This window comes from Cryptomeria japonica, chromosome 11, assembly GCF_030272615.1.
Source record: "Cryptomeria japonica chromosome 11, Sugi_1.0, whole genome shotgun sequence".
NCBI lineage: Eukaryota > Viridiplantae > Streptophyta > Pinopsida > Cupressales > Cupressaceae > Cryptomeria > Cryptomeria japonica.
In genome coordinates this window covers 116728746-116742857 of record NC_081415.1, presented here as the reverse complement: position 1 = coordinate 116742857, position 14112 = coordinate 116728746, and the positions used below count along the sequence as shown (strand labels likewise).

Sequence of the window (14112 nt, the reverse complement as noted above, 5' to 3'; positions counted from 1 at the left end):
AGACAGCATGTGGGTTAAAATGTGGCTCCCATGAGGGTTGAGCTCAGCATGTTGTAGATCACAGAAAAATCTATGTTGTAGAACACAGAAACATCTATGCTCCATTGCAGATGAAATTGCATGGCTATTAAAACCTGAAGGCCAAAAGAAATTCAGAGAAAAATGCAGTCGGCCTGTGTAAAGTTTTACTTGGGCGCCAAAGAGGGTTTTAAAAGGCCTTAGAGTTTTCAAGCGGTTTTCAATCGCCAGGAAGGAGGACCTTTTATCCCACATTGGTCACGCAGAGGGAGTTTATCATATTTAAATATAAGGTCACATATAACTATAGTCTCAAAGCTTACGAGCTTTTGGCAAGAAGAGGCAGCTTGTGGCCTGGTCGACCCCGTGCACACGCATCTCAAGGCATCCTAATTTTGTGACCGACTGGCAGAAAGAGACTAAAGAGCTAGAAAGTTCAAGAAAGATCAACGGTGATCTGAGAGATCTAACGGTTGTCGCTACGTCGCAATGAAAAGATGCACACTGAATTATCGTTGCAACTTGGTGACTAATGACATGGTAGAACAGAGAGTATAAGACCAAGGATAGGTGGTAGACAAGTGGCGGTCTAGTGGCTGGTGACATGGCACGGATGGGCGACATCGAGCAGATCTTGGCTGTGATGAGTCCCGTAAAGGTTTCATTGAAATCTCAGTTCCATCGACATCGAGCAGAGCTTGGTCATGATGAGTCCCAAAAAAGTTTCACTTAAGGATCAGTTTCATCGACATAATAATATCGATGAAACTGTAGGTTTGATGAAACTGGTAAGAGGCTTGCCGAAGGAATACTTTGGCCAAAAGAATGAGATCTGACAGAGTACAACACATGGCAGCCCGACAGACAGGTGGTTCCCAGGTGGATCTCATGAGCCAATCAGAGGGTGACACACGTTGACACGCGGCACAAGAGAGAAGATCAGCTGGGGTTAAAGGTCGAGCAAGTTCAGGAAAGATCAACGGTAATCCGAAGGATCTAAGGGCCATTGCTATATCGCTATAGAAAGAAGCTCGCCAGTTACCATAGCGACTTGGCAACTAAGCATGTGATGAAAAGGAAAAGGGGAGGTGAGCGGCTAAGAGGTTAGAGATCGAGAAGTTTGAGGGTAGATCAACGGTCATCGTTATACCGCAAGATAAAAATGCTCGCTGGTTATCTCATGTGACTTGGCGACTGATGATGTGGTCGTTCAAGTGGACTCATAAAGAATAAGGATGCGCCACATGGTAAGAGAAGATGAAGAACCATGGGCAGACCAAGAGTAAAGATCGAGCAGATTGATCACATCCAACGGTCAGACAAAAGATCAGATGGTGGTTGCCATATCGCAAGGAAAACTTGCTCACCCAATTATCAATGCAACTTGGCGACAAGGTAGGTCCAGGTCCAAATGGTAGACAAAGTGGACCCGTGAACAAATCAAAGACTGACACATGACAAAAAATCTACAGATGAGCGGATGTCTAAATCAACCTTCAACTTGAACTTCAAAGCAGATCACCGTTTCTAAATGGTTCAATAGTTCAGAGTTCATTAGCATCACTCGTTCCCGTGGGCCCAGGAAGCAGGAAGCAAACAAGCAGAGGTTAAAAAAGCAAGCAGGTTCCTAACAGTCAAACGGTGGGGCCCACTAGGAAGTAAACAAAAAAATTAAATGCAAGCAGCCATGGTCAATGCAGGTGATCCAATGGCTGGCAATAATATTAAATTGCACGGTGGACTTAGATCTGGTTGTTCGAACAATGAAAAGCCCACCAAGCAAGTGGATGATTTCTACATGAAAGATTAATGCAATTGATTATCTGAATATGCAAGTGTTACATACCGTTGGAAAGCTCGCAAAATAGGGAGATCATTTCCACAACCATTTTTAACAGAAATTTTCAACACGGAGAGCAGTTGCCAAGGGATGCATAAGATTTTCTCAGTGGGATTTCTTTTAAATATAGTCACAATTCAGTTCATCATGTAGCTTTCACATGGGGATAACTATTTTTCACATTTAGATATGTAGATTTTCTTACAAGAGGACCAGTGGCAGTCCTTTTGAGCAGTAAAGATTATTATTTTTTAGATTATGCAAGAGTTTTTTATGCCATTTTTTGGGGCAGATTCGCCCAAGGCTTTTCCCATGCAATGATTTTAGGGTTTTTGAAGGGGATTCATCATGATTTCTATATATTCTTTCTCTCCTTCTTTTTTCCCTCCAATTCTTTCTTTTTTGCATACACATTTTTGCAAAAAAACACTGTAGCTCAGCAGTATTTGAATTTTGTAACAACAACACTCCTTTATTTTTCAATAATATAGCAACAGATTTCCTTCTTGGCACTTCTTGTATTATCTAGTGAATAAATGATTTGATATTTTCCTGTGATTTTTATCCTCTAATTTGTCTCATTCAGTCAATTTGTGGTGCAAGGAGATACGTGTTAGTTGCAGGTTCTAGTTTGTGGTAGTTGATTTTAATTGCTTGAGGTTGTGAAAACTTTTTTTTTTCCTTCATGCATGCATTAAATTCATCCCTTTATAGGTTTATGCATCTACATGTTCAATTGAGTTGTGAAGCAATCAAGGTTATTTGTTGAAGGTTTTGTGAGTTAAGCAGGTTGCAGATCCCAAATAAGATATTTGGTGTATCACCTTCATTAGAATAAATTTTCATTACATGCAAGATTTCTATCCCTTTCTATCCTTTTTCTTATCAATAGTATTTACAAGAGATTCACCAAATAGGAAGACGGCCTGATCTCTAGAGATTCACCTTCACTTTAAGCAACCCACAGGCTTGAATGTGTTTCCATGTTTCACATGATTGCTTGTTTTCGAACTTAGCATCACGGGTGCAATCCTCAGTGACAACATGTAGTCAATTCAATTGACCTTTTAAAAAAGGATTGAATCTATTTGGTATGGCATGGTGGTTTTGAATTTGATTGTATGAATTTTTTAATTTTTAAATTGCTTTAAATAAGTTACATCCAATAACATTCTAAGTTGATTTTCTTCTTGCATTAAAAACAAATTATGTTGTAAGACCATTCATCACAACATGCTTGCTTAAATTAAGTTTCATTTGATCGTATTTAGTTCCCATTATCAATTGAATTCTATTGTAAATAATTAGTCTTAGGAAAAGAAATTTACATTTTATGCAACTTTTCTCATGCCCTTCATATATTACAAAAGTATATCTTGCTATCTACTAACCATTCCACCTCATTTCGTGGCAAAAATATTAGTGAGTACAGTAGAGAACTCCCCATTTATAGGAACTCATATTCTATGATGTCTTTGTTTCTACCAGATGCTCAAAATATTGAGATGTATTAACATTGAGTTTTTGGAATTATTCAACTGGTTCTTTGTTGTTCTTTAGAATTAAAAGTAATGGGTTTAAACGTTGGCACTTGAAACCAACTGAGCATTGCATTCCTTCATGAACACATCATCTTTTCTAACAAATCAAATAATTTCAAGTGCCACTTTAGTCACTGAGTCATGCTCAATCTGTGTCAAATTGTACATTGAAATAAATGACTCAAGATAGCCAAACGTTGGCTTTCAAAATGGATAAAAAAAACAATCTATTCTGAGTATTACAAATCTATGACCAAGCTACCTTTTATAAACAAATTATACAAAACTAAAATTGTTCCTAAACTTTGCCTGGAACTTCACTGCCTTCAGCCCATCTTTTAACCATTTTGATCGTCACCCACTCATTTCTCTTATTTAGATGGTTTAGTTTGTTCATCATCCTCCTGAGAAATATTTTTATGATTGCTTGAACTTGGTAAATCAAAAGTTTTTTCTGTCTACGCTACAATGTCTAAGAAATTTGTCTCACTGTTTCTAGCTGCTGTGTGGTCAGTTTCTTCAAGCCTTCTTACTGATCCAGACCCCTGCTCCATCACACATTCTACTTCAAATCTGCAGATCTCTGACTAATTATTTCCTTCACACCATCTTTGATTGGCTAAAGAAATAGGACCCACTACGAATAGCAGTCATAAAATTCAAAGGAATTTAAAGAGCAATCTGGACTTTCGTCAGAATTGTGAGTTATTGACACACACAGGTTTTAGATAAAAGACAAGATTCTTAATTAATATTAGACTTGAATGATAGTTACAAGATCATATAAGACGAGCTCTGATACCATCTTTTGACAAGCTGCGAGGGTGAACATTATTACACGGTTTATTCATTATTATTACTATGTTCATATGAAAAAGTTTGATGTCTTAAAGTGAAAGATGAATTTAAAATAATCATAATTAATTTTTGATGCATAATCTAGAAACACTACCTAGTTCATTGTGGAGAGCTTTGAATCACCTTTCTAATCTTTATAAAAAAATCAAAATTTTAATAAGAAACACAAATGTTATGTCCATTTTAATTAAATGATTTTTTCAGTCTTTTTGGAACAAATATATAAAATTAATGAATTTTTTTTTTTTTAAGATTATTAAGAATTATCTGTTTTGAAAACATACAATTAATAAAAATTTATGTGCATTTTAAAAAAGTGGTTTTTCTACACTTTTCAAAATGGATACATATAATCAACAAAAGAACTCTAGGAAACTAAAATGGATATTATATATAAATTTTTCCCCTCCATTTTTTTCTCATGAAATATTTGCAATTAGGTCTTGAAGAGTCAAGCCTAAAATGTCAACTATTCCAAAATGTTAAAAGGTCTCATCCTCTTTTCAATATTTCACCTTTCATGCTAAAAAAATTATTTAATCCAAATTTGATGAAACAAAAAGGGTATATTTCAAAATTGTTAACATTCTAGCAATATAAGATATAATTTATTTTGAACTTAATCTATATGCATTATGTGTAATGCATTAATTGAAAGGCTAATTGAAAAACATCTGTAACTTTCAAATGCCTTAAAAAAATCATAAATTTTCTTACCCACTTAAGATTATCATACTATTACTTTAGTTGATTGTTTCCAAAACTATAGTAGCAGTACATGAAATTGCAATTTTTTTATCAAAATTGTACTTTAGTTGATTGTTTCAAAAAGTAAAGTAGTAGTACATGAAATTATGATTATTTATCAAATAATTTGTTCTTTTAAAAAAAAACTAGTAGCTTAAACACTACATTCAATCTACTACAAATTTTATTGTTACATATTTATCAACTTATGTTAATAACCTGTTCTAATTTTTATATAAAAATTTTCAACTTTATTGTCTATATTTTCACTAATAAGACAACTATAATGAAGGGGTCAATAGAGACATAAACATAAAAATCTTCAACTATAACTTAGCTACCAATGACCAGGGCTAGCAAGTCAACAACCAATTAAACAAAAAAACAAATGAGCAAAAAGATATAAATTTTAATCTAGGGAAAACAAATTCACCCATCCATATCACTAGATAAAACTGTAGAAGTCTCAAAATACTATACAACTATCGAAGAAAGTTTTAAACCCTTAAACAATCACTATAGAGAATATCGACATTACAAAATATGAAATAACATCACCACAAGAGAGATATAACATAACAATACCTACAAATAATTTCATAATACAACTCTAACCATAGCACCTCCTTTATTTATAGAAATTACAAATATAAAACTTAACATGCAAAGCTCACACTTCTCATAAAAACTTTTCATCTCACTTTTTCTTGAGGTGTCTTCAACAAATGGAACCCACAAAAAAATATTTAATAACATAACAAATAAATAAATAATCATGTTAGAAATGATAAAGATTGAGAAACTTTATTCCCAATAGTTTAGGGGTTAGATTTGTGACTTTAAAAGAGACCTACACCAAGTATGATCTGCAAATTTAATTTATTAGAGTGATGAATAATGTATCTAATGATCAAGTATATAAATATAAAAAACCATGATGATATACATTGAAATATATAAAACCATACATCAAGTATATCAAATATATGATAGTTGTAAACTAATCATTACATTAATGTCCATTTGATAAAATCTAATTCAAAGCATATAAAAAATAATAGATATAAAGTTACACATACCATCAACACATGTCATGGCAAATATCTCTACATCTATTTTTAATGGAGCTGATAATTTGTTAAACATAACGCCTGTGCCTGTGGGTGATGATTACCTGCGGATTACGGGCTTTAACTTCTCGCCAATCTTGCCCTCCTTCCTGTAGCCTAAACCATAATCCAAATGAACGATGATAGTTGAACTCCTTGAGCATTTTCAATTTCTCCAATCCCCTTAATTCGCTCAGATTGTGACACTTGTGTAGCTTAAAAACCTCGAGGTGTGGCATGGCTCCATCTTCCAATTCAGGAAACTCGTCCAGCCCAGGGAAATCTCTAATCAGCATGAACCGAAGTTTTGGAAACCCGCCCGACTTTCCAAAAGCCGCTGGTATCTCTGTGCAGCTTATGTTACTATCCAACTGCAAACTCATTAAGTTTGGCATTTTCTGGAATTCTGGATAACTATTCCAATGACATCTTTGTAACCTGAGTTCCCTAAGATCCACAAAACTGCATAAACTACTTGTCACAGCAAATTTGTGTAGCTGTAATGTTTCAAGATCTCTCATAATCTCCAGTTCCTCCGGAAACGGGCAATCAGGGAATGGAAGACAATTCTCAACAGTGAGATGGCGCATCCTTACCAACTTCCCCAAAATCCCTTCTTTTATACTTTGTAATTGCGATTCTGTGTGAAGGCATATGCTTAATTCTTGCAGCTGAAACATACTACGAACATCCTGTAACTTCAACTCTGAATCATTTCTGACAGAGAGGCGCAAGCGACGAGATCTGAGTGTCCGGAGAGACTTGAGATTTAAAATTCCATTTGGCAAAGTATTAATGAGAGGAGATTGCAGTGTATTGATATGCTGAAGACATTTCAGTTTACCTATCCACACTGGTATCTGCCTTAAGCTAGAGCAAAAAGAAACATCGAGAAAGAGAAGACTCTTCAAACTTCTAACGCACCCTGGTACCTCCGTAATCCATGTGCTCGATAAGTTCAAAACTTTGAGAAGCTTCATATCTTCAACACAATCAGGCAACGTACTGATGCCATTCCTGCTCAAGTCAAGAACCCGCAGTACTTTCATATTCATTAAAATTTTGGGGGGGATGTTAACTATGCGATTGTCAGACAATGATAATGTCCGGAGAAGTTTGGGAGAAAATGCAAGGCGGCTTTTTAGCAGGACCTTATCATCTATCCATTTCTTGGGCAACAAAACCCTGCACCAATCAACACTGTTGTTCCTGGCAGGGAATTCTTTGAAGGCGTTTTCAACTTTGAAAGCACATTTGTTTTCTTTAGATATATACACCGCCAAATCAAGAAATAAATCATGAACTCTGCAATATTTTTTGACTTCAAGTTCAACTTGAATATCAGAATCATGATCTGATCCCTCCCATTCTTCTTCCACTATTTCAACTAAACAAAGATTGGCAATCTCATTTAAACATTTCCATCCAATATCCCACTGGTCTTTTCCGTCTGGAATGAAACCTTCTGCTATCCAAAGATTTACCAGGTACTCGCAGTCTATTTTCTCATCCTCAGGGAAGAAAGACAGATAAGCAAAACAAGCCTTAAGATGTGCAGGCAAGCAATCATAGCTCAATTTGAGGACTTCCAAGGGTTTATTGAGAGTAGATACCTCTTTAAGCTGACTTAGTTTGGAGTCCCATTCCCTTCGGGATCTGCAGCCTGCCAGAGATGCTGCAGTTGTCTTGATGGCCAAGGGCAGGTTTCCACATTCCTTTGCAATATTGCGGGCTACATCCAGAAGGTGCTCGGGTGCTCTGTTTCCCTCATCCTCTGGAAACCCATAAATACAAAACAGTTTCCAACTGTCTTCTTCACTCAAACGTTCCATCTCATAAATTTCTGCCTTCACATTTCTGCAAACTTCTCTGTTTCTAGTTGTGATCACAAGTTTGCAGTTTTGCCCAATTGTCAAACCAAGTCTCTTTATCAAATTGCCCTCTTTGATGGGCTTCCACACATCATCCAGAACAATCACAATCTTTTTTTCTTTCAAGTGGGCATTAATCAATTCCTCTGCTCTTTGTTCAGAAACTCCTTGAATTTTATCCTTTATATTTAAGTGAGAGGCTAAGTCATTCTGCAACTTAGAAATAGAAAAGGATTGAGAAATTGAAAGCCAAATAGATTTCTCGAACCTATATTTGACCACACTGTAGACATGTTGGAGAAGATAAGTCTTCCCTAAGCCGCCCATTCCAACGACGGCTATAACAGAAACTGCAGGCCTCTCTAACAAGCTTACCAAGTGCTCAACCTTGGCCTCTATACCCACTGGATGTGAATCTATTGGCACAATACTTGATCTCTTTGAGTATGCTCTTCGTAAAGTGCTGCTTGATGCTTCTTCTCCGGACGAAACATCATTAGCAACCTTTAATTGCCATCCCTCCTCAATAAGGAGCTTAATTCTAGCTTTGATCTTACTGATTTTTCGTGAATATTTGTAACGAAAACCCATGTGATTACCAGTGAAAACAGATTGAAGTCTGCTAGTGTAGAGAGGCTGTGCAGTACATCGCTCTAATATGTCCTCTGCACGTACGGCAATGTCTCGAACATCTTGTAACCATTGCCTCACACTCTCCTTTTGTCTGCACTGTTGCTCGGCATCCTTGAGAAATCCCTTCATATATCCAAGTTTTCTCTTCAACCATTCAAAATCTTTCTGGAAGTTTGTGACAAGGCTTATCTGTGCGGATAACTTTTGAACTGTCATCTGAAGAGTCATCTCGCAAATTTTTCCAGCTACAGCTCCTCCAACTATAGCTTCCATCTCTAATTGGTAGATAAGAATTGAGGATGCGCTTGATAAAATAGGTAGTATACACTAAACTTTTTCAATAACACAAAACCTCAAGAATAGCTAGTATACTCTCTCAGAATCAGAACTCTTACCATTCATAACAGTAAAACCTTCGCCCGCACGTAATCCCTATTTTTTTAGCAGCTTTCATGAAAAAACTTGGAAGGTACTACCTCGTAAACTTCACCAATCAAATTGAATGGGGTGATTAATGACGCCAAGCTCACTGTTAAAATTGAATAGGGCAATTAATGACATCATATGTCAAATGGGATACGGTGATATTCAATTTGACCGACGGAGTTAAGCGCGTTTTTAATATATATGTTATACGTAGGCCAATTTAGGAGAAGTAAAAAAGAACAACCATAGAAAGGAAAGTGAAGAGTCTGAACTTCATAATACAAGCACTACGGACGATTCAATTTGACCGACGGATTTGGCCGCGTTTTTAATATATGTTATACGTGTAAGAAGAACAACCATAGAAATGAAGTTGAAGGTTCTAAACTTCATAATACAAGCACTACGGACAATTCAATTTGACTGACGGAGTTGACCGCGTTTTTAATATATATGTTATACGTGTAAAAAGAACAACCACAGAAAGGAAGGTGAAGGGTCCGAACATAATACAAGCACTACCGACAATTCAATTCTCTCTAGATGGTATGTCTGCGTCCAAATCTCTTTTTTAGGTGATAAATTAAATACTTTGACTATTTTTTAGTTCTAATTTCTTTTTTTTACTATTTTTTAGTTCCAATCTCTTTTTTAAGTGATAAATTAAATATTTTGTTTGGTAGATATAACAAACTTTCTTCACTTTTAGTTTTTTAGTGGTGGAGAATTTGTGCTCTTGTAATAGAGGTCACAAGTTGAAATTCCATAATAAGGTAGGGTATGTAAGTTTTGTTTTTGGTACAGTTAGGTGTGTCCCACAAGAAGTAGGAGGTTGTCCCATATTGATCTAACCCATCTATAGACCCATCTAAAGAACCATATACAGATTGATGGCATTGTGGACTATAAAAGCTCCTTTCCTTTCCTTTTTTTTTTTTCAATGAACTTACAAAATTATAATAATAATTAGTCTAAATGTTTGGAAAGTTTGCCCTATATAAGTGGAGAACTCCTCCACTTGTTTCTACATTTCTCATGTCCATAAAAACAGTTTTTTATGGTGCAAAAAAAAAAGTCCTACTGCTGCATTAAAAAGATTCTTTTAATGGTTGTCCAACCTAGAAATGGAGCATGACAAATTAGGCTAGGTGTCGTGAAGGGGGCTTCCTAAAAAATAGAGCTAGGGCTAGGGCTTACAAATAAATTCAACACTTAAAGCAAAATCAAATTAATTAGTTGATAATAATTGAAAAAATGAAAATTATTTGCTGAAATAATTCAGAAAATGATTGTAGATAATCAGAGTTAAAGTTAGTTTTAGAGTTAATTGCTAAGTTTTAGCATAATTAAAAAAAACAAATTGATGTCTTCTTTGGAAAAAATATTTCAAATTTAATCCGAACCCTAATTAGATAATCTCTATGTTTACAATTACAATTATGTTTTAATTAGTATTTGTTTAGGGTTAGAGATAAATTAAGGTTAGGGTTAAGGCTAGAGCTAGGGTTTACAAATAAATTGGGTTCAGTTACAACTAGAAATAGGGTTAGGATTATGTTTAAATTAGAGTCTATTTTAGATTAGAGTACAATTAGATATACTATTACACTATATTAATAATACAATAATAACAATATATTATTTATCCTTATTAAACATCAAACATATATGTGAACATTATACCCTATTGAATATAGCTCCTAATTGAACCATGATTTAAACTCTTAAGGAATATCATTAGATTTACAATTACATTTGAGTTTTGTGAGTTTTCAGGTTTCATTTTATTCACTTATAGTTGTAATTAAATTATGTTTAGGTTTGGTTATGATTCTAGAGTAAAGAATCGTATTAGTGTTATGGTTAGGATTAAATAATGGTCCATTTTAAGAAAGGATGCAATTAGCCATAAATGTAAATAAATAAGATAATAAAATTATAATATAAATTATACAATTATAATATAATAATATTATTATTTTATTATTTTATTACTTTATTATACAAAATTATTTAGCTATGGGATGAAATGTTTCACTCTGTATTTCTTTAGCAATATTACGTTTTAAATAATTCAACACATGAACATTTCCTTTTAAGATTTGCATCCTCTAATATATTACTCAAGATATATTCTACTATCTACATAATTATTGCACTTCTTTTTTATATACATGCTAGTAAATAATTAAATGACAGTTTAGTTTGGCCAAAACAATACCGAAAGTTTTCACGTGGCAATTGCAAACTTACAGCCTATGAACGTTCAGATGGCAGTCAATTCATAATCTTATAGCGCTACAGCAAGGAAATTGCGTGGAATGGCAGGCCAGAGAAAAGACAATCTGTACATTATCATTATTATTATTTGAAAACAGATCGCCCAATGATAATGTACAAAGCCATGTGAAAACTTTCCGTATTGTTTGGCCAGACTAGACCGCCATTTACTTATTCATGAGCTTTTGAGAAGTGCAATAATTGCTCAATAAGACTTATTCTCACCCACCAAACAATAATATATATAAATAATTCTCACTTACCAAACAATCCTGTCATATAGAACCAAAGGAGAAGATCAATAATATCAATAATAGATTCTTACTTATACTGCTTCCCATCCATGGCATCACAAGTGGCATTAACCTTCCTCCTACTCCATGCGTTCTAGTTAAATTTATAGTTTGAGTTTTTCTAAAGATTAATAGGTATGGAGATTGCAATGATAAAAAGTATTTATAATGTTTACTTAATATCATTTTATGTGGTTATATTAAATACCTTCTCATTAATTCTATTCCTTTGTTAACCAGAAAAAATTAAATTTGACTTTTATTTAGACATTTCATAACCTTAAAATTGATTATTACAATAAAATTACTAATAAATAATTAAAAATATAAATTTAATAAATAAATCATATACAATTAGAAAATAATTATCATCAATATTTATTGAATACTTTTTATTTGATAAATACATGTATGTCAGTTTCTGTTGAATATTTTTAATTAATATTATTAACTAAAATTTCTAACTTGTTAGAACTAGTGACAATTAAAGACTTATTTATTATTCTTTAATTATAATTACAAACTTATTTTTTAAAACAAGAAAATAAAAACTAAAAATAAAATTTCTCTCTCATTCAATCTATAGATTAGTTGATTTTTTTTTAAATATAGAGTATCTATTTTACTCAGACAATACTCTATTCAATAGTCAAATAATCAACAATAATTCTTAAAAAAGTTAATGGCTATTTTACTATTATGATTAGAATGTTGTGATTAATTTGATATTAATTTCATTATATTTAGAAGCAACTAAGGTGCATGAAATTGTTTCACAGATGTCGTGCAATCCATCAACAGAGAAAATTTTAGTGGCGAATAATCGCCAATTGGCAAATATTTTGTATTAGTCATTTGGAAAATGGCGAATAAGATGGACCAATCGAGGTGGCCGAATCGCACCAACTTTATAAATGTTCGGTCAAATGCATTTCAATTCGCCTTCATTTTCATTAATTATTTGTAATGATTTAAAGATTTCGCTAATAGAGTCTACGATTTCACAACGGTATATTTAATATTTTTGCCTGAATTTTCGGAAGTGTGCCTTAATGCACCAGTGTAATTCACCAATAGCAATTGATAGTTCAAAGTGCATGAGGACCCAATTCGCCCGACACTTTCGAAAGAGTATCTTAATTCTCCCCCATATTCGCGAATACCATTTATCGTTCAATGTTGTGGGAGGATTGATTTTGCCAATTGTATTATAAGTCCATCCCAATGGACGATCCATAATCGCCTAGTATATTGCAACATATATGTTCTGTTAACATAAATAAACATAATAACATTCATACTGTTGTTCACCAAAACTGATAACCCAAGAACACCTGCAATCCTTCTATGAAATGGCCAATTTCAGTCTTACATTTAACACATCAGGGCTTGGACAACATAACATAGGATCCTAATTGATCCTCCTGCACTTCAGGTTCTGCTAGACCTAGGGGGGACACCCTTTGATACTTTGAATACAATAATTACAAACACACAACTGCATCAACTATAAGCAAATAGATCATTTCACAAGCTCAATAGGTTAGGAAACACTACAGATTGGCTAGATCTATACAAACAATAAGATGAAATAGAACTCAGAAAGAATGGAACACAAAACCCTAAACATAAAGGGAAATAGATTTTCTTTTAAAATTATTGTTCTGAAACTATCCTCAAATCTACAAGACTAGTGCCTTATTCATTGGGCAATAGAGTCACACATAGAAATGCACATGTAAATCATAGCTGCAAGTTTTGTTCTCCTTTAAAAAAGATATTCATGCATCAATACCTTATATTAATGCATTATTTGATTCATTCACAGAATTCATCGGATCTGGATGCATATTCCATCATTTCATGACTGATTATAGAATTTAAAAACTTCCTTGAAGGTTACCCACAAACAATCACACAAACTCCCTTGAAGTCGACAAATCTCATTCCTCCTCAAGGATTTGATTCAGAACAATGAACTATAAGCCTAGAGACAATACTGTGTGGAATTTACTCATGCCTGACATAAGTAAGACCTGCAACTAAAACACACATTTACAACACTACACTGTGACCACTATACACTGAAAAGATCCATAGAATTGTATACATTTCGGTCAAGCTAATCAGAACTGAAAACCATGAAAATCTGGAGGCTTTCTCCAAATTTCTGGAACCCTTACAATGAGAAGAAAATTGGAATAAGAAGGAGAGGAAAAAATATAAGATTTCATCAATATTTGCCATGTGTCCCTTTTTCATAAATGCAAGAAATATCTCCTTCCTTCCCATGGAAACTGCTCTCGAAATATCTCATATTTGTTAAAACTAACTACATAACTGCATTCCTCATCCCAAGAGCTTTCCAGTGATATATGATACTTGGTATTTTGGGCAAAAATGGACCTCTGAGCGAATTAATCTTGAATATGGATCCATCATTTAAATTTTTCGAATTTCTCTATAGTCTACACTATACAATTTAATTTTGATTTT

At 33.9% G+C, this 14112-nt stretch overlaps 1 protein-coding gene across 1 annotated transcript; it reads right to left on the bottom strand.

Annotated features, from left to right (window-relative positions):
- Positions 1–6142: 6142 nt before the first annotated feature.
- On the bottom strand, positions 6143–8890 carry LOC131037610 (disease resistance RPP13-like protein 4). Its single transcript, XM_057969792.2, has one exon. It carries the CDS (start codon positions 8888–8890, stop codon positions 6143–6145), a length of 2748 nt encoding a protein of 915 aa, XP_057825775.2.
- Between the last annotated feature and the right edge of the window lie 5222 nt (positions 8891–14112).

Excerpts from the sequence above, each read along its gene's own strand:
- LOC131037610 (XM_057969792.2), bottom strand. The coding sequence starts at position 8,890 with ATGGAAGCTATAGTTGGAGGAGCTGTAGCTGGAAAAATTTGCGAGATG.